This window comes from Hemitrygon akajei, chromosome 7, assembly GCF_048418815.1.
Source record: "Hemitrygon akajei chromosome 7, sHemAka1.3, whole genome shotgun sequence".
NCBI lineage: Eukaryota > Metazoa > Chordata > Chondrichthyes > Myliobatiformes > Dasyatidae > Hemitrygon > Hemitrygon akajei.
Genome location: NC_133130.1, coordinates 162,027,666 through 162,048,066, shown reverse-complemented (window position 1 = coordinate 162,048,066; position 20,401 = coordinate 162,027,666). Strand labels below are relative to the sequence as shown.

Below are 20,401 nucleotides of genomic sequence, written 5' to 3'. Positions count from 1 at the left end.
TAAGATCCAGAATGGTCCCTCTTCTCAAGATGTTCCAGTACTAATAATAACTTCTACAAGAATAGAACTGCCCAAATGGGACCCATTTAAGTCACTGTTGTTGAGGAACAAAACAGCCATCCTTAAAAAGGCTGGCCCATTTGTGATGACAAATTTACCACATTTGATTGACACTTAAATTACAAAAATGTACAGCTGAGGTTATTGGATCAGCCATGATTTTATCAAATGGTGGAGACAATTTGAGGAGACCATTCCAATATTTAACGTCTGCCACTCCCATCAAAATTCAAAGTAAAATCTATTATCAGAGTTCACCACATACAACCCTGAGATTCTTTTTTTGCAGGAACACGTAGCAAATCATCCATAAGAAAACCTTGCTATGGCATGCATAACAGCACCTCACAAATGCCTGATTGTGATCATCTAGAAGGAACAGCAGTAGCAGGTGCATAGAAAGACTACCACCTGCACATAGTCCCATCCAACTCAGAATTGTATCCTTATTCCTTCATCAACACTAGGTGAAAGTCTTGAAACTCCTACCTAACAGCAATGTGGGATGTTATCACCACATGGAACATAACAGTTCAAGCATGCAACTCGCACAACCACCTTAAGGACAATAACGCTTAAAATAAATGTTTACTTTGACACTGACAAGCAGATCCCAAGAAAATTTTTTAAAACTTATCAAAGTCACAAAACGAATCCACTTGATTCACAATACTTGAATACATCAAATTATCTCAAAGGGCAATTAACTCACCAGCTCCAGGCCCTGGTCCTACTGGCTTTGCTTTTAATTGTGCCCACGACTTTACTCCACCTTGTGTTGAATTTGTGCTCTGTTATTAATTGAGCAAAATGGGTTATATTTAACCAACCAACAGTTCAAACATCAGAGAAACGATACTGATCAAAGCAGAATTTTGATAGATTGTTTTCTCTTCGATTTGATAAATATTTGTCAAATGCTCATCTTACCTCTTGGACTGGAGCTGCTTTTGCCACATTGGAGGCAGACATTTGTGAAACTGGCTGTGACAGCGACTCCGGCTGCTGTGCTGCTGATACGCTGGTACTGTAAAATATAATGTTATCATCACACGAGGCAACTTCAGGATTCTTCAGAAGTTTAAACAATAAAACTGAAATATCCTTTTGTCATGTAACAGAGGACAAGTAAATTCTACTAGACAATTGGGCAAGTAAAAGGAACCATTTACATTATGGCCAGTAAAAGTTAGATTACTGGACCAGCAACCGAAGTCCAGAGGCAATGAGCAACACCTGAGTTTTGGGACAGCACTGAAGACAAGTGGCCTTCTGTGCTTAAAAGACAGTAGTGGAGACAAAACACCCTATGGGTTTAGTGTCGTATGTCCTGAGTGAGGATGGCAGCTCCAACAGGTGCTTCCAATATACAAGATAAATCCAATTTCATTGGTATGGAAATCACACCAATCTTCCACAGAAACTGACAAAGTTAATAGGAATTTCTCAATGCATGACAAAACAACTCTGAGCAACTAGCAGATGATGAGACTGAAGAAGAGGGCAATTCATGGTCTACCACTTCCAATATACTGCCCCAGGGGTATACCACTCACTCCTCAATCTTGGTGTTCCAAGACTAATTATCTATTTAACCTTCTATTCCCACTAACTGAGGCAGAGAAGTTGCTCTGTAGGGATGTCAATTCATGCAACAGTGGCAAAAGAGGGAAAGCTCAATAGTTTCCCCACTTTCCACTGAAGCCATAATGGGCAATACCAGAGACTTGTTTTTAAAAAAACCCTCCAAGTTAAATAAGTAATGAAGAGATCTTACTTCTTTTGGTCCGGCTGCTCCTGTTTGCTTGCCCATCCTGTTCCGTCTTTTGGTACAATTGTCACGTTTGGATCGTTTCCTTTGTTTTCAGCCTTCAAGCTGGGAAGATTTGCAGGCGGTGGCATGCGCCGAGCAGCAGCCACTTTACCAAGACTTTGCAAGCCATGTCGAGGAACAACTGAAAAATAAAACAAACTTTAGGGTGATCTGGAGAACATAGGATTATGTAGAAAACTCGTACTCAATACAAGAAGGAAATTTAAAAAAGCAACCAGGAAATGTACAATGAATAGAGCAAATACACTACAACAAATTCTGTTGACTTATTTCTGGGGGAAAAATGCTTGTAATCAGTAATGATGATGATGTTGAAAGCACTAGGTTGTAGCAAAAACCCAGAAACAGTTCTACTGTGCCTTCTAAGGGAAAAAAAAAATCTGCTGTCCTTAACCACTCAGTTATTTTTGGGACATCAATGACAGCAACTTAGTTAGTTCTGAAGTAGGTTAGCAAAGCATTCATCTTAAGGGTAAATAGAAATGGCACACATCCCATCAATGATATATATTTTAAAAAATCAGAAAACATACATCATCTCCCTGCCTCAAAATGATTTGTTTCTTTGTTATTCTCTCCTATATGCAACTGGACACATTTTTGTGATAACACTACTTGGACTGAAAAAGGACTAATAATAGAATCATTCTAGATAATAATGGCTGTTATATGTACATTAGAAAATGACAAGTCACCAATAAAACCAGGACCCAGTATGGCCTCCCTCCAAGAGGACCACAACCTTGTCGTTAGGTTTGGAGGCTTGTGTGCCTCAATAAGCCCCAGAGAGCTATGTTGGCTGGAGTCAGGACTTTATGCTTTAGCTCTTAGAAGGGGCATGACTGACTGTAAACCAAGAGGAAGCACCTCACTCAATGAAGGAAGCTGTGAATGCTGCCAGAGACAGATGACCTTTATTGCTGCTCTAAATGCCAGTGCAGTAATAGGGTAGTGGGTAGTGGCGTGACGACATGAGTCCCGGGCTCAGCTGGCTCCGGCTGACAGTACCCGGTATGGGCCCCTATCCAGGGTTACGGATCCCACTGCCTTGTGGGCATCTTCAGGAGAAGAGAAGGCTAAAGAGTAAACCCTACACAAATCCGGAGTGGAGGCCCTAAGGCGGTTGGATGACATATCACGTCACCTCCCGGCAACTCCTGCAACCAAGCTGATGCCAAATGTACTGCTTCGCATTCCTTTGGACCACATCCATGCAAGGCCAAGAGACAGCCCAGGACCTCCATATTCATCGCCCAGGTGTGCGCCCCAAACTACTTAGACAGAGCCGTTAATTAATTAATAGCAGTACCAGTACGGCTCATCACCACCAGGAAACAAAAATGGTGTTTCTTATCCTGATTCCGAGGGTTTTCCCAAAATACAGAAAATCATAAACCCCAGAAAACACCATATCTGGTAAAAAAAAAACACACAAATTCTTTCTTGTTACTTACCTCCTGAATGTTTCTGGGTTTCTAATGACTTTCCTTTATACTTATCAAACAGACTGAGGGAGGAGTACTTCGCTTTTCCATCCTTCCCCTTGGTAGTTGGCCCCAAACGCTCTGACATCGCGCTGGAATGTCATCGAGTACCCTGGTTGTTTTCAGCACCGCTGAGAACGTGCCGCTCACTGAGAGGGTGCAAGGGGAGGAAAATCAGAAACAGGAACAAATAATGTTCTTTGCTCAGTTTCAAAATGAGACTTTTTAAATTTCACACAAAAAAATTACTCTTTCAAAAAGGAAACAAAGCAATGATAACATAAGGGCTTATAAATAGTAAAGATAAATTGATTAGCACAAAGTCGCATTTGAGGGAGAAGTTATTACCTTTTATGGATATGTACTGGACATAACTAAGAGTTGTAATTTGAATATATCTCAACAAACTTATGACCAATGTACAAGCAGGGTTCTACACATCACTCAAGAGCAAAAGTGAGGATTAGCACAAAGGAGAATAGAATTAGTAAGCTAATGAATACTAGTTCCACAATTCAAAATGATCCACCTCCTTCCATATTCAAGTTGTCCAGATCGGGCAGCGAGAACAATATGAAAAATTTATATCACTCATTATCCTTATTCTCAATGAGGATGGATATGGATTTTCATATTAACTCTTTGAAACCCGACTACAGCTGCTCAAGGGATCAGCAGCTTGATTCTGCTGAATTCTGATCTTCATGCCCCAGCACAGAGTTCAAAACTGCTCATCCTTTCACCAACGAAAAATCAAGGATTGCAGTGATGCAAACTTTGCTAACAGTTCAGAAAGTCAAAGTGGCAGATAGTGAAGTATCCAGTCAGGACCTGTGCTGTACCAATATTCTCTTCAATGCTCATCTGAGAAATAGGTGATGATGGAGTGACTCATCTGTTCAACTTCAGATCCCTCCAAGGTAAGTTGAAAAAATAAATTTAACACAATTGGTAACAAGTGGGTTACCATGAGAAAATGATAATGAAACCTAAACTGGCTCATTAAATCCTTGACATTATCATTGTACCAGATCTGATGTAAAGGTGACATCAATCCTCCATTGACCAGTTCACGGTTCAGTTAATACTGTCAGGATAAAGAAGTTACAAAGCTAGAAATGTAAGTTATATGTTCATCAATATTGGATCAATAGTGATGAAATCAGACAATACCGCAGGAGCGAGATTGGACCATACCTTATAAAATTCCCCTTAAGCGTTTAGTTCCTATGCACAACGATCTGGAATTCTACATAAATTATGAACTGTTGTCTGGAGATAATAATTACAGAATCTGGAAACTGATCATCACTGGATTTTGCAGCCTTGCATGCAGTTGTTGTAACACAAAATCCATGTTATACATTTAAACATTTTCTGAGCTTTTTTTTTGTTTTTATTGTTTTATTTTATTGAGATGGCACATGGAATGGGCCCTTCCAGTCCTTCAAGCCATGCCGCCCAATAGTCCCCAGATTTAATCCTAACCTAATCACGGGGCAATTTACAATGACTAATTAACCTACCAACCGGTAGATCTTTGGACTGTGGGTGGAAACTGGAGCACCCTGAGGAAACTCACCACCACGGGGAGAACATGCTAACTCCTTATGGGCAGCAGCGGAAATTGAACTCAGGTCGCCTCTACTGTGAAGTGTTGTGTTAACCACCACGATACCGTGCCAACCCATTGAGCAAAGCGTCCTCATTGGGCCACTGGAAGTTCTACCAAGCTCTAAGATTGGATACATTAAGCTAGCAAGCATGGCATCTGCACCTGGTAAGTACAGGTGTGGGACAATACATGATGATTTTTTTTTGCATAGACCAGCTTAGCAAGATCAAGACAATTCATTTGAGCAGAATCGGGTTTATCATCACCGGCATGTGACGTGGAATTTGTTAACTTAGCAGCATTGGTGAGCATTGAAAATATGCAAAAGACAAACTACCCAAAATGCAAAATGACAATTATTTATAATTTCTGGTCATCCAGTCACGATTCTCCTTCAACTCCCAGGCAACTGTCCTGAGATCAGTAGCAAAATAAAGAGAGATCTGTTTATTTATGTTTGTGCAGCCATTTAACTGCTATCATGACTAAGGTATAGAAAAAAAAATTCTTAGAACAATGCACAATTAAGCCCCTGCAAACTTGCAGTAATATAAATAATGTGATTAGAGCTCAATTTTTAACAGCTTCAAAGGGTGGTAGGGAGGACAGGAGGCTAGAAAGATGCCTCATTCAACTATGAGTTGCTATTCTCACTCACCATAATTGCAAATACTTCCCTTAAATCTCCTCCACCTAATCTGAGGTACAATATTAGAATGCATCCTACATGAAAGGATGTGCTCATTCAACCTCTAATACCACTTCCTACATACAAGATGCTATTCATAATGCTGGCTCTATAATAAAGTTTTGACACCACTGACCTTCAGAGCTTTACAGAAACTGTTTAAATATCCCCCAAATCACTGCCACAATTAGACAGGCACCACTGATTAATCATAATTTCATCTAAAAGGCAATTTTTTCCCATTAAAGGACAGTGTTCAGGGTCAGCAGTTCATTCTAAGGGAAGCAACAGAAATTGTTCTTCAGCAAAACCCACTGCAGGAACTCAATGAATCAGGCAACACCTGCTGAAGGAAATGGACTGTAAACATTTCAAGTCAAGATGCTTCATTTGAAAGGAATGTCAACTGTCCTCTCCGTCCAGAGATGCTGCTCAACTTGCTGAATCCCTCCAGCAATTTGATATTTTCTTGCCCCAGATAACAGTATCTGCAGTCTCATGTCTTCAAAAAATTGCTTCTATGTTTGCCTTGACTAAAGTCTGCCTTAACTTTATGCTTTGCAAATTATTTTTGATGTTTAGTCCCCTGTTGTGGTTGGAATATTGTCTCAACATTTACAGTTAAAGACCACAGTGAAACATCATCCTATTTCTTTGCTGTTTCTGCTTTCCTGTACATACCTTCACTGTCAAAGCACAGAAAAGTGTATCTAACCAACGTCTGACATCCAGAGTTTGGATAGGCTCCAATTCCTTTGGAATATCAATTTAACAGATCTGGCATGAGAAAGAGGTCACAGTTTAACAGTTTGGACTTCAGCACTAGCAATGCAGTCTACATTTCTTTTTCTTCTTTGTCCCTCAGGCTCAGGGAAGAATTGCTTCCATTCCAGATCTATAGGAACTAAAACGGCTGAAGAGACCTATATTGAATTGCCAAGCTCTGTCACACCTATCAGACCTATAGGTGATAGGTAGTTTTAGCATCTTTTCCTTCTGTAAGTGGATTCCACTTGCCCTTGCCAGAGAAAGTTGAGTGTGTTCCTTTCAGTTGCTCCTCTGTTCTGCAGTCAGACCCTCATGAACATTAAACATGTATTCTGCATTTGACATACTACCAAGGAGACAGAAGAATTTTCCTTTGAATAATCCTCAATGTCTTCGAGGAAATCTCTTTCATGACAGAAATTGGGCTAGCATGTTTGCCTTGAGAGTGCTGTTGAGTATGTAAACATTGTGGCCAAACCACCAGACTAATCAAGCACAACCAAGTCTCGGTAGTGGGAATATTGACCCAAGAAAGGCAATTGATCTTGGGATTTTTCAGAGACAGCATTGGTATATTTATCCAGTGTTTTAGTGTAGGTTGCCCACCTTCACAATATTCAAGAGGACAGAGACAACTGCTGCTTAGTCAATCAATAGCTAGCTGCTGAGCTACATGGCCATGGTCTACAAATATCCCTTTTCCTCAACTAAACAGAAGTACTGGAAGAACTCAAGAGTTGACCAATTTGGTCAAGGGCCTTTCATTAGAATTAAATAAGTGTTCTAAGATGCAGAAAGCATGAGAGTAGAAAACAGAGAGAATGATGAGAGCACAACTTCAAATTATCAACTTCCTTTTTTAGGTCCAAATATCCAATGTTTGTCAATTTTTTGCTCCACCCCTTTCTTCACTTGGCTATAGGCTTTGCTGGGATACAAACTGGTGATGCTCTTATCAATGGCTGCTTTTGCTAACCACCAACTCCAGATATACAATTACATGTACAGTTGATTCTGGTTAATTGGGAAACATAGGGACCAGTACATTTTGGCCCAATTAAACAGCTGCCCCAATTAACCAAAAGTTTCAATGATTGTATCCTCCAAATCCTCATTCTCATTGTAACTGAAACACACTGGTTCTGTCAGCTGCATAAGTCTAGGGAAGAAACGTTGGCCTCGCTAAACATGTGAGATTGAGGTGTAAGCCCACCCCAAAACCCCATTTGTGTGGATGCTGTGTGATTTGTTACCGTTACAAATCAGTACCACGAAATAACAGACAGTACACCGCATACAATTACACAATTTAGCTTTATAATTCTTAATTTGTCTAAAGGGTTAGTAAAGAAAAAGCAAAAATAAAATGGCCCATTTTAATGAAACAGTCTAATGTGCACAAGTTGGAGCTCACGGTTTCCCCTTCGTCGATCCTCCTTCGATCTCCCTGGCCTTCGTTGGATCATGGCCCCGCTCCAGGTCAACTCCTATGACCTCTTCTCTCCGGCGTCTTCTCCCTTCATCTCCCGCTGAACCAAAGACCCAGCTCACACACCAGTGTCAGGCACACAACACAAAAAACACACTCCTTTCATTGGACGGCTCACATTCCTGTATTCTAACCATTAGGATGATTGTCAATGCCATCAGATTCTTCAGTTTCTAACTTGAAGCAGTGAAACTGTTTGATTTCCACTCCCAGCTGTTTGTCATCTCCATGCCTGAATGCTAAAACCCACAGTGAGCAAAACAGTTCTGAATTGTGTTACTATTTCTCACCAACTATCAGTGACAAAAATAATTGTGTTTTTTTTTAAAAACACAAGCACACACACACTGACACTATTTTAAAACTGCTCCAGGCACAGTGTAGTGTCTAATGGTCACGCAAGCGCACATGACTAACGCTTGTTAGAAACTGTTTGACAAGTCTCCTGGCTATTTTCTTGATTGGTTTTTGTTCTTTAAGAGTTGTCCCAAATAAGCAACAAGTGCACCAATTAACCAGAATCCACTGTATAATCAAGTTAATTATAATTTTAGCTAATGGAGTAAAGCTGAAGGCAGATTCTTTTCTTGCTAGCCCTGTAGATTAACTCAACTCCAGCTATAATCAAATTGAAGGCTAGATGCACTATTGCTAAAACAATGGAAAAGAAATGGATTTGGGTCTGTGGTGGACTCATTGGTTGAGATCTTGGCTTGTATGTAGAATCAGAATTAATGACCAGGGAAGATCAATATGGAAGGCTTCATTATAAACCCATGTGATTAGTGGTCTTAAAGAATTTTGTGATATTGCAAAAAAGGCCATACAGTGGTTGGTGTTGACCTCTATTTCTCTTGGGGTTGTCACATGGTAAAGATTATGCTCATTGCAACCCTGGCTGGGCAGAATCAATGCTGTGATACTGAGAGGAGCTCTTTGACCATTTGGAGAAGACATGTGAAGAGGATCCCCAAAATGATTTCCCCCCACACCAGATAGCAGGATTATTATCTGTAATTACCACAATCAAATTTGTCACTGTTGTTGAAGAAACTCATTGTTAGCAAGTCTGAGGTTGGTGTCGTGATCCCCTCTACCAAGGTGAACGAAGTGAGGTGCCAATATATGCCAGAAGTACTTCTCTGCCAAGTTTTAGTACTTTGGCAGGGGTTTCTTCTGTGATCTTGAGGCTTTAAAGGTTTTCAGCTGCTGGAAGGCATTTTTAACCTATTGCCAGTCTGGATAGTGCCAAATTCTAGGAAGAGCTCCTTCCAGCAGAGTCTGATGTACCTCTATTTTTGATAAGCTTTCCTTAGCTCCTGAATGTCAGTAGGGATCTTTGGGTGTTTGGGCATCACAGTAGAACCACCAATTGAATAAGGTACTTTACAGACCATGAGCTTTGTATTGTTTTATTCTAATTGTGTTCTTTCTTCTAAAAATTGTGCTGAATTTATATTTTTCTTCTGAATGCTGCTACTTACTGCTGCAGGCATATTTTTCATTCCATCTGTGCATATGACAATAAACTCAACTTCTGACTTTGTTTTTGTGACTGTGAAATTTAGCATGGTACAGAAAACAATCCCTCAAAAGCAGCAAAGATCCCCAATCATACCTCTGAAGATGCAGTTTGAGGGGAAAACAATGAGAAAGAGTGAACTGCAATTTCCCCAAAAACGTTACCTCAGGAAAATTGGAGAAATAGCCCAATTTGTGTTTCCTTTCCATACAGTACAGGTTCAAATAATGAGCCAGTAAAGACTTTGCATAAGATCAAAGAAATTTAATCAAGATACATATAAACCTTTGGCAGAGTAAGTATTGGACAGAATTAAAGCAGAGCACTTCAAGAATTATTTCCTAAAGTGTATCTTTCATACTGGAGCACCAAAGGTGTCTGTTTAGTCCACCGAGATTGCACTTGCTTTCTGTGAAGCTACCTGCTCAGTCCCAATCCCACACCCTTACTTTATAGTCATATCATTTTCCATCCATTATGTTCTTACCAAATAATTCAGATTCCATCACCCCTACAGACTGGGAGATTAAGGTCATTAACACTTACTACAGAGAAGGCTTTATTGTTTGTATTCTGTATTTCTCCTGCATTCTTTGCTCATCACTTTGTATTTTTGTCTTCTGGTCCTTGAATTACATTGTAAATGGAAAGGTTTACCCAATTAAATGACATTGTTTTGTACACTTCTATCAAATCTTCCCTCAACCTTAATCTGCTCTTAAGGGAGAGTGACCACAGCAGCAGACTTCTAGAATGTCTCCTCTCGTCAGAAAAAAAGTGGGTGGGGATCATTAGAAACTTTTAAATAAGATAGATGTTGATTTACTTAAGTAACAATATTCCAGACAAGCAGTCGTGACTGCTTGGTTATCCCTGATCTGTATGATGACAGATGCATTTGTTCTGTCCCTATAAAACATACTAAAAGCACAAAGTGGGGGAGGAAGAATTGCACATTGTGAAATATGCATGCACCAGACATCATGCTCATAACTGGGTACAGTACATCTGTTGCCAGGACTGTGTAGATTCGCTCCCAGCAAAGACTTGGCCTTTTGCTGAAACTGGCACCTCTCAGGACAAAATTCTCAAAAAAGGCTTACCACAATCTACTGCTGCCAGACAATGTACAGTTAACTGAATCACCAAGGTAAGAAATGTTGGATGGAATGGCAAAAGAGATGAGGAGGCACCTACCCAGTAGCTCTTAATAAAGGATCAGAACCCAATGGAGTTCAGTCATCACTTCTGGTTCAGATGGACCCAGCAGTGATGTATGTCAAGAATAGCTGTTTTTGTAGGTTCATAGGGATGGCTTTGGAACAGCGCAGGGAGTTAGGAGTCAAATCAGAGTTTATGGACAGGGATGAGGGGGAATTAGATGTCAGGCTGAAGTCTAGGTTAGAGCGCTTTGTGGTCAAACATTAGCAATTCTGCAGACAGATGTCAGCTCAGCAAGTGTTGTAGCAAAGACCAAAGATCCTCATGGTCAGTGACCGAGGTCGGTGGGTCCGTGCAGTGCAGGCAGGAGGCATGAGAGCCGGTGACTTCCTCTCAGGTCAGAACTTCCCACCTTTGGAGGTCCATATGAATCCAGAGTTTGAGTCTTGGAAATCAGGAGAACCATCATCCGTGAGTCCTGAGGTCAATACCAAAGACTGAAGACCGATGTTTGCAAGTCGGAAAGTCGAGATCTAATGGTCAAAGTCCTGGGACGGCATGTCCAGAAATCAGAAGCCCAATGCCTGCCAGACTAACGGAGGCTGAAAGCCAGAGGCTGCTTGTTCTGAGGCATGTGTGTGAGAGTCGGTGGGTGGATCGGAGGAAGGAAAGGGGCTTGATTTGCTGTTGTTTTGCTGTTCTGTTGAACACTGTGACCAAGCTATGTTGGCGCCGGAACATGTGGCTGCTCCCAGATACCTTTAGATTGCACACACAAAATACTGGAGGAATTCAGCAGGCCAGGCAGCATCTACAGATAAGAGTACAGTTGACATTTCAGACCGAGACCCTTCAGCAGGACTGATTTCCAGCATCTGCAGATTTTATCTTGTTTGTGATTGAATACCTTTAGGTTGTGCTGGTCGTTAACATAAACAACAAATTTCACTCTATGTTTCGATGCATATGTGATAAATAAATACATTGATTTATTTAGCCTCTCTTGGGAGTGTTCCATAAAATTACTTCCTGCAGCTACCAACAAGACTCCTCAATGCTGCACAAGACAAGTTCAACAGGCACTTACAGCTCAAAATAAAAGACGTGAATTTTTACAATGCGTTTCACAATCCTAGAATGCTTCAGATACTTTGCAGTCAATGAAACAATGTACTCGCTATACAACATAGTAAGTACAGCTGCCAATTTATACACATCAAGCTCCTTTAGAAAGCAATGAGATAATGACCAGATAACCTGACCGTGTTTAGTTACATCAGTTGAGGAATACTGTTGACAACTTCCTCTACTATAAAATGGTGCCTGGGGATCTCATCTACTTAGCAGAAAAACTCCTGGTTTAAGGACTGATGGGATCCCAGAAATACAGCAACTGAAAAATCAAAGAAGATTCTAGAAATCTAAAATAAAAGCTGGAAATGCTGATGAAACTCAGCAGGTCAGGCTGCAACTGTAGGAAAAGAAATAGACTTAAATGTTTCAGGTTAAAGACCCTTCAGAAGGCATTGAGCTTGAGCTCGACTCTGGATCAGAGCTTTAACTTCCGTCCTTCTCACTTACACACCACCAGTAGTGCAAAGAATAGAGGAGTGTTATCAGCATGTTTCATCTCCTAGCCAAGGGAATGAAACTTGAAACCCCACTCAACTCCTCAATCAGTGCAGGTACTGAGAGACTGCTCCACTGTCAAAGGTAATTCAAATTAAACATTGACAAGGTACTTCAGTTACTCCCGGAACAGTTTATTTTTTAAAAATCAAAATATACTTTATTCAAAAATAAAATTATATACAATAAACCATTCAATGACTCTCAGTCCTTTACAAATGTTTCCATTAGTCTTTACATTTCCACACTTTAGCAACCCAGGTGGCACTCTGTTACTTCATATTTACATACACTTGTATACTGGTATACACCCCCACCCCCCAACTGCCATGGGAGAACAACCCTAGACTGTGGTCCTTCCCCACTGCGCCCTTGCGGTGGCTACACCAAGTTTGAGTGCGTCCCTCAGCACGTACTCCTGCAGCCGAGAATGTGCCAGTCAGCAGCATTCCCCCATGGACATCTCCATGTGCTGGAAGACCATCAAGTTTCGGGCCAACCAAAGAGCGTCTTTCACGGAGTTGATGATCTGCCAGCAGCACCGGATGTTGGACTCCGTGTGCATCCCCAGAAACAGCCCGTAGATCAGAGAGTCCGCTGTTACGCAGATGCTGGGGATGAACCTCGACATTGTCCCTTCCATCCTCCTCCACACCTTCTCCGCGAACCCACAGTGTGCGAAGAGGTGGGTCACCAACTCCTCCTCACTGCAGTCCTCCTGTGGGCAGAGGGGTGTGAAGACGACATTCCGGGCGTACAGGAGGGATCGGACTGGAGTTTATAATCAAGAGCAGAGTGACACTATCCCAAATACCCAAGTTCATGTCTGAACTCAAATACTGTCTTGGTGGAGTCTGCGTCGTCACCCAAAAGTTAAAAGTCCTATGCTACCAGAAATCATTGAACAGGTTGTCTTAAACTATCTACTTTTACTATCACCAAAACAGATGAACTGATCATGAACATCAACATTATTCCTGCCTTTGGATGAAAATAATGCAAATTGCAGTGAAAGCCAGATTTGTTAGTGTAGTGACAAAGGAAAAGACCAAGAATATATAACTCCAGAACAGCAATACAATAAAAACCTAAGAAACTGGAATCAGAGGTTATTTGGCTCCCGGTGTATGTGATTCTTGGCCTCAGCTTTGCTTTCCTCTCTGTTCTGTTGACAAAAATTCTTGGCTTGCAACTTTCTCAATGATTCACCTTACACAGCTCTCTGGAATGGAGAATTCCAAATATTCACGAGAATTTAGCCTAGGTTGATATGAGGTGGTGGCAACTGTTATACTCCTGATCAGACTGGTGGGAGTCTAGCGAAAATCCTCCTCACAAGTCTTAAATGAACAGCCCCTTATTCTGAAACCAAGCCTCCTATTTTAGATTCTCGTGTGGGGAAGACACCCTCTTAGCATCTAGCCTATCAATTTCCTTCAGAATGTTTTATACTACAGAAGTAATGTTGCTCATTCTCCTATATTCCAATGAGTATAGGACAAAAGTACTCAATCACTCCTCATAAGATAATCCTGTATTCCAAATCCACCTACTCAATGCCAGAACACACCTCCTTAAATAGGGAGAGCAAAAACATGACATGCTCCAAACATGTCCTCACCAAACCCTAATAAAGCTTTAACAAAATCTTACATTTATGCTCCATCTTCTTTACAATGACCAACTTCCCAATTACTTACTCGATTTGCACACTACCCTTCTATTCCATGCACAAGGACAGCCTTTGCATCACACAATTTCCGCATTTCTATTCTTATCATGTCTCATTATTCTCATTATACCCAACTAAACCTTTGCACATTTGTATTTTTTTTTGCTCTGCACCCTCTTCATGAATTCCTCATAACTTGTTTTTCAAGCATCTTTAGTATCAGCAAATTTCACTACAATCACTCAGACCCGTATCTAGATTGTAGATTGCTGAGGCTCAGCCCTTATTGCACGGAACTCCACAAGCTGCAGCCTACCAACCTAAAAAAATCCAATTGCAAGGACTCTGTTAATTAGCCAATCTTATAAGTCATGTCAATAATACAAATCTGAACATGTTCGTACCTTATGCATTTCAGTGCTACTCTATTTAATGACTTTGGAAAACCCAAAAAGAATACATCCAAGTGTTCACTCCAATTTACTTTTTATAAAATGATGCTCAATTCACTTAGTTGTGTAATGATTTTCTAAATGGCCTGCAAGTGTATCCTAGCAATTTCCCAACAGGCATCAGACTAACTACTGGTTTCTGGTTTGTGGCTCTCCCCCGTCCTAATTCCAATGTTAACTACCAAAAAATAGAATTGCTTTGCTGAAAGACAGAGCTAAACACATTAAATCTTTTATCACAAATCTTGCACCCACCTTAAAAGCAAAACCAATCCCACTCTCATGGACTGAAGGAAAACTGGATGCCATCCAGATCCCCCCCCCCCCCCACCCCACAACCCTATCAAGAAAAAAGTGGCCACACCCAGGACAAGGGTAAATCAGGCAAGCTCACATGTTCAAAGGGGAAACCAGGCACACCTCCCCTGAGTCAGGGGTAAAAAAAACTCCCCAAGTCAAGTTTAAATGAGATGCTTTTAGACAATTTCTTCCTCAGAAACAGGTCAGTTTCTACCTCACAAAACAGGCAAAACAGACCTTCCATCAACCAATATACAGTCAAGGGGAAATATAACTCCTAAGAATCTGCTAAACCAGATGCCCTACTCCCACCAAACTGGTGAATGATAAATCTGAAGACCATCTTCCCAGGTTCAATGGTAAACTAGATGAACACACTTTATGTTATGAATAAACAATGTTCTCCTAATCAAGAGTGAACTAATGGAATCAGTCTCAAATTTGGAAAAGTCAGGGGAGTGGAAAGCTTGGTATCCACATCTGCCCAAGGCTGGGGACACATGAAGTTCACCAGGCTCCCAGGTTAAGGAAATACTTGGAGCCCCACAACCTCCTAGAGCTAATAAATGCTCAGGCAAGGGTGAATATGACATCCTTTGACCTGCAAGATGAAGGTAGACCAGATAACTTTCCAAACCTGGGCATTTGCTACATCCTTGACATCCTAGACTAAAAGTAAACTAAATATCCTCACAGATAAGGGGATTTGATAACAATTCTTCTGTAGTTGGTGATGATTTGATTTAGGAGTGAAGTTTAAAATCTTGTTGAGTGTTGCCACAACAACCTCTCAACGTCAGCAAAACCAAAGAGCTGATTGACTCCAGGAGAAAGAAGTAGGTTCATGAGCCAGTCGTCATTGGGAGATTGGAGGTGGAGAATTTGCCTACTGTTACAACTATGCTATTTCATTGGCTCTTCACTCAATCATGGAACATCTGAACAACAAAGCGGCATACATCCGTCTTCACTGACAAACAGCTTGGCATTCAATGCTATCATCTCCACGAAGCTAATCAAGAATCTTCGATTCCTAGACCTCAATACCTCCTTCTGCAACTGGATCCTTGATCACCTCACCTTCAGATCCAGTCACTTCAGATTGGCAACAACTTTGCCTCCACAATCTGCATCAGCACAGGTACACAAGGCTGTGTCCTTAGCTCCCTGCTCTACTCTATTTATACTTATGACCGTGAGGCTAAGCACAGTTCCAATGCCATATTTAAGTTTGCTGACAATACCACTGTTTTAGGCAGAATCAAAGGAGGTGACAAATCGGCATTTCAGAGGGAGATTTAAAATGGTGTCACAACAACAGCCTCTCCTCAATGTCAGCAAGACCAAGGGGCTGATTACTGACTTCAGGAGGAGAAAACCGGAGGCCCATGAGCCTGTCCTCATCGGGGGATCGGAGGTGGAAATGGTCAGCAACTTTAAATTCGCCAGCGTTATCATTTTGGAGGATCTGTCCTGGGTGCAGCACACCAGTGCCATTACAAAGAAAGCACAACAGCATTTCTTTCTTTGTTGTTTGCAAAGATTTGGCAAGAAGTCTAAAACCATGACAAACTTGTATAGATGTGCAGTGGAGAGTATATTGACTGGTTGAGTCACAGACTAGTATGAAAACACCAATGCTCTTGTATGGAAAAGCCTACAAAAAGTAGAGGGTTTGGCCCAGTTCAACATAAGTAAAACTATCCCTACCATTCAGCACATCTACAGCAAATGCTGTTGCAAGAAAGCAACATCCATCATCATGGCCCTCCACCATCCAGGCCATGCACTCTTCTTGCTGCTGCCATTAGAAGGTACAGGGGCCTCAGGACTCACATCACCAGATACAGGAACAGTTGTTACCCTTCAACCATTAGGCTCTTGAACCAGAGGGGATAACTTCACTCAATTCCACTTGTCCCATCTCTGAACTGTTTCTACAAACAATGGACTCACTTTCAAGGACTATTTATCTTATGTTCTCAACATTTATTGCCTACCGATTTATAATTTCTCTTTCTTTTTGTATTTACAGTTCTTTTTTTAAAAGCACATTGGCTGTTGTCTGTCCTGTTGGTTGTGGTCTTTCATTGATTCTATTGTGTTTCTTGTATTTACTGTGAATGCCCACAAGAAAACTTTGGCAAACTTCTGGAAATGCACATTGGAAAGTATCCGAACTGGTGCACGACAGTGTGGTATGGAAACACCACAGGAATGTGGTCATGCCCAGGAATGGAAAAGGCTTGGAAAGATTATGCAAAGCCCTCCTCAACAAGTGCATCTACATGGAACAGTGCCACAAGAAAGCAACATCATCAAAAACCTCCACCAAGCAGGAAATGCTCTCTTCTCATTACCACCACTGGGCAGGAGGCAAAGAAGCCTCAGGTCCCAAACCACCAAGTTCCAGAGCATCAATAACCTACAACCATCACGTCCTGAACTGGGACAGATAATGCTATTTTGAACTGATTCTATGATCAAAACTGTAACACACTGCATACGCACCTTGGTGATGATTTTATTTTACATGTTGAACTTAAACCTGATGACCCCCAATCCCTGATCAAAGGCAACACACATCAAATTAGATGAGTAAATCAGATATCTTCCGTTACCAGTCACACACACACACCAAGGGTACACCACACTGCCCCATTCCGAACTAATGGTACACTACATGATGAGTTTGGACACACCAGAGTGCCCCAGCATTGGGTTAAAGTCACTAGGTTACCCTGTTGTGTACAAGTACACCATTCAGTATAAATCATTTTGAAAGGACACTCATTATACTACTCCAGCAAAGGATACTCAAGATGTTTCCCATCTTAGATCCAGGGAACACCAGACAATTCCATTCTGGGAGTGAGCAGACATCTGCCTCCAGAATTAATAACGTTAACCCTGACGAGTTCAAAACCCCTAGATTCATTGTGGTGTATAAGGCGAGCACACCTTCACCTCGCATGAACATCCTGAGTGAACACCATCCAGTGCCCAAGATCCTCAGCTGGTAAAGGAGACACAAATCCCTACCAAAATGTACAGTAAGTGGCTTCTCCTAGATCGAAGGTAAACTAAACACATCCCCAAGCCTTGCTTGACACAGCACGGTTAATCAACCACATCGGTCACCGAGAGGGTAGCAAACACCGCCGCATTCCAATGCAGGTTAAACCAGACAGCCGCACTCGGATTAACCAGACGGCGCCCGATCCCTCAGTCTCTCAATGTAAACAAAATATTCGCCTCTTCCCTCTCCTTCCCCCCCCCCCCCCCCCCCCCCGCCATCACCGTCACCTCCCTCCATCCAGAGCAAGCCAAACACACTCAGGTCACCGTTACCTACCACCTCTCCTTTCCTCCTCCCACCATCCCAGACCCCCGGCCACGGAATTGCCCTGTTCGTGCATCCCCCCCCCCCACTCCTCCCCGGTCGGTCAAACCCAGCGGGGTTGCGGGGAGAGGACGAGAGGACACCGAATCCCTCGGCCTCAAGAAAGGTGAACCCAAGTTCCAAGCGGATGGGGAGGCCGGGACCCTCCATCTCCCCACCCCCAAACAGAGACCGTACAACCGGCTCCGGAATTCGCAACCAGCACCCGATGCCCTGGGCCCGGGATTTGCTGTAGGCTCAGGCCGGCCGGCAGGCAGCGGCCCGGCCTTGTCCGCCCGGGGGTCCACGGACGGGACGTAGGGGTCGGCCCGGACTCGACAACCTCCCTCCGTTCGACGCAGCCCAGGAAATCAAGCGGAAGAGTCTGTGGGCCGGGCCGGCCCGGCCTCCACTCCCGGAGCTGAGGGTCCCCACACCTCCCCCCGCACTCTCTGCACCGTTTTGTGGGGAATGTGAGGAAAAGATGGCGGCGGGATGCCGCCGGGAACAAAGCGGGAGAAAACCTCCGGATCGCAGCCTAGCGAAAGCGCTTTACCTCAGAAACACCAACCTCGGCTCGTTCCCAGGGCTTCCGCAGCCTCAACTACAACGGGAAACGGGGATCGGCGCCGAAAGACAGCCCGATGGAGGCGGATGGAGAAGGACCCAGGGCCTAAGCAAAAGGATTGAAGAGAAATCGACTCCGGCCTCGGAAACCGGGCTCAGAGACTGAGCCTCCGTGCCGGGCGACATCTGGCGGCGGCTCTGGGAACTGCAGCCGCAGAAACTACGCCGTGACGACACCTGGCGACAGTCCCGGGAATTGCAGCCGGGGAACGGGCGCCGTGGCGTCTCTTGCGTAAAAGCGATGATTTGCAGTAAAGGAATCAGACAGACAGACAAACTTTATTGACCCCGAGGGAAATTGGGTTTCGTTACAGCCGCACCACTAAGAATAGTGAAGAAATATAGCAATATAGAACCATAAATAATTAAATAATAATAAGTTAATCATGCCAAGTGGGAAAATAAGTCCAGGACAAGCCTATTAGCTCAGAGTGTCTGACACTCCGAGGGAGGAGTTGTAAAGTTTGATGGCCACAGGCAGGAATGACTTCCTATGACGCTCAGTGTTACATCTCGGTGGAATGAGTCTCTGGCTAAATGTACTCCTGTGCCTAACCAGTACATTATGGAGTGGATGGGAGTCTTTGTCCAAGATGGCATGCAATTTGGACAGCATTCTCTTTTCAGACACCACCGTCAGAGAGTCCAGTTCCACCCCCACATCACTGGCCTTACGAATGAGTTTGTTGATTCTGTTGGTGTCTGCTACCCTCAGCCTGCTGCCCCAGCACACAACAGCAAACATGATAGCTCTGGCCACCACAGACTTGTAGAACATCCTCAGCATTGTCCGGCAGATGTTCAAAGACTTCAGTCTCCTCAGGAAATAGAGACGGCTCTGACCCTTCTTGTAGACAGCCTCAGTGTTCTTTGAGCAGTCCAGTGTATTGTCCATTCGTATCCCCAGGTATTTGTAATCCTCCATCATGTCCACACTGACCCCTTGGATGGAAACAGGGTTCACCGGTGCCTTAGCCCTCCTCAGGTCCACCACCAGCTCCTTAGTCTTTTTCACATTAAGCTGCAGATGATTCTGCTCGCACCATGTGACAAAGTTTCCCACCGTAGCCCTGTACTCCGCCTTATCTCCCTTGCTGATGCATCCAACTATGGCAGAGTCATCAGAAAACTTCTGAAGATGGCAAGACTCTGTGTTGTAGTTGAAATCCGAGGTGTAGATGGTGAAGAGAAAGGGGGACAGGACAGTCCCCTGTGGAGCCCTGTGGAATCAACGCCAAGATGTTAATTAGCTGCTGAAAACAATTGCAACCTTTAAAAAATACAACCGTAAATACTGAAAATCTGAAATAAAAACAGAAAAAAGCTTAAAAACACGCAGCTAATAGACAAAATCTGTAAAAAAAAGTTAGTTATACCCCTTGGTTCAGTCTCTTCCCACCTATATTCACAGCTTCACTTTCTCTCCATCTCTTCAACAACTTTCAATTCCCTGGCCCTGACCACCTTATTTTCACCGTGGATTCCAGTCTCTGTAGATTTACAGTGCTCCGCTTCTTCCTCGGCAACAGACCCAACTATTTCCCCTCCTCCAACTGGTTCTCACCCTCAACAATTTATCTTCCAGCTCCTTGCTCTTCCTCCAAAGCAAAGCTCTATCAATGGGCACCCCACCAAGGCCCCAGCTATGCCAGCCTTTTTGTTGGCTATGTGGAGCAGTCCATGTTCCAAGCCTTCAATGGTAGCACTCTCCAACTCTG

At 42.9% G+C, this 20,401-nt stretch overlaps 1 protein-coding gene across 1 annotated transcript in view; it reads right to left on the bottom strand.

Annotated features, from left to right (window-relative positions):
- The window catches only part of prrc2b (proline-rich coiled-coil 2B), a 72,624-nt gene extending 53,744 nt beyond the window's left edge, over positions 1-18,880 (bottom strand). The window contains 5 exon segments of the mRNA XM_073052413.1: positions 773-851; positions 991-1,087; positions 1,838-2,015; positions 3,349-3,527; positions 18,613-18,880. Coding sequence (XP_072908514.1) covers positions 773-851; positions 991-1,087; positions 1,838-2,015; positions 3,349-3,466 — 472 coding nt within the window. The 5' untranslated portion in view covers positions 3,467-3,527; positions 18,613-18,880.
- Positions 18,881-20,401: the final 1,521 nt, after the last annotated feature.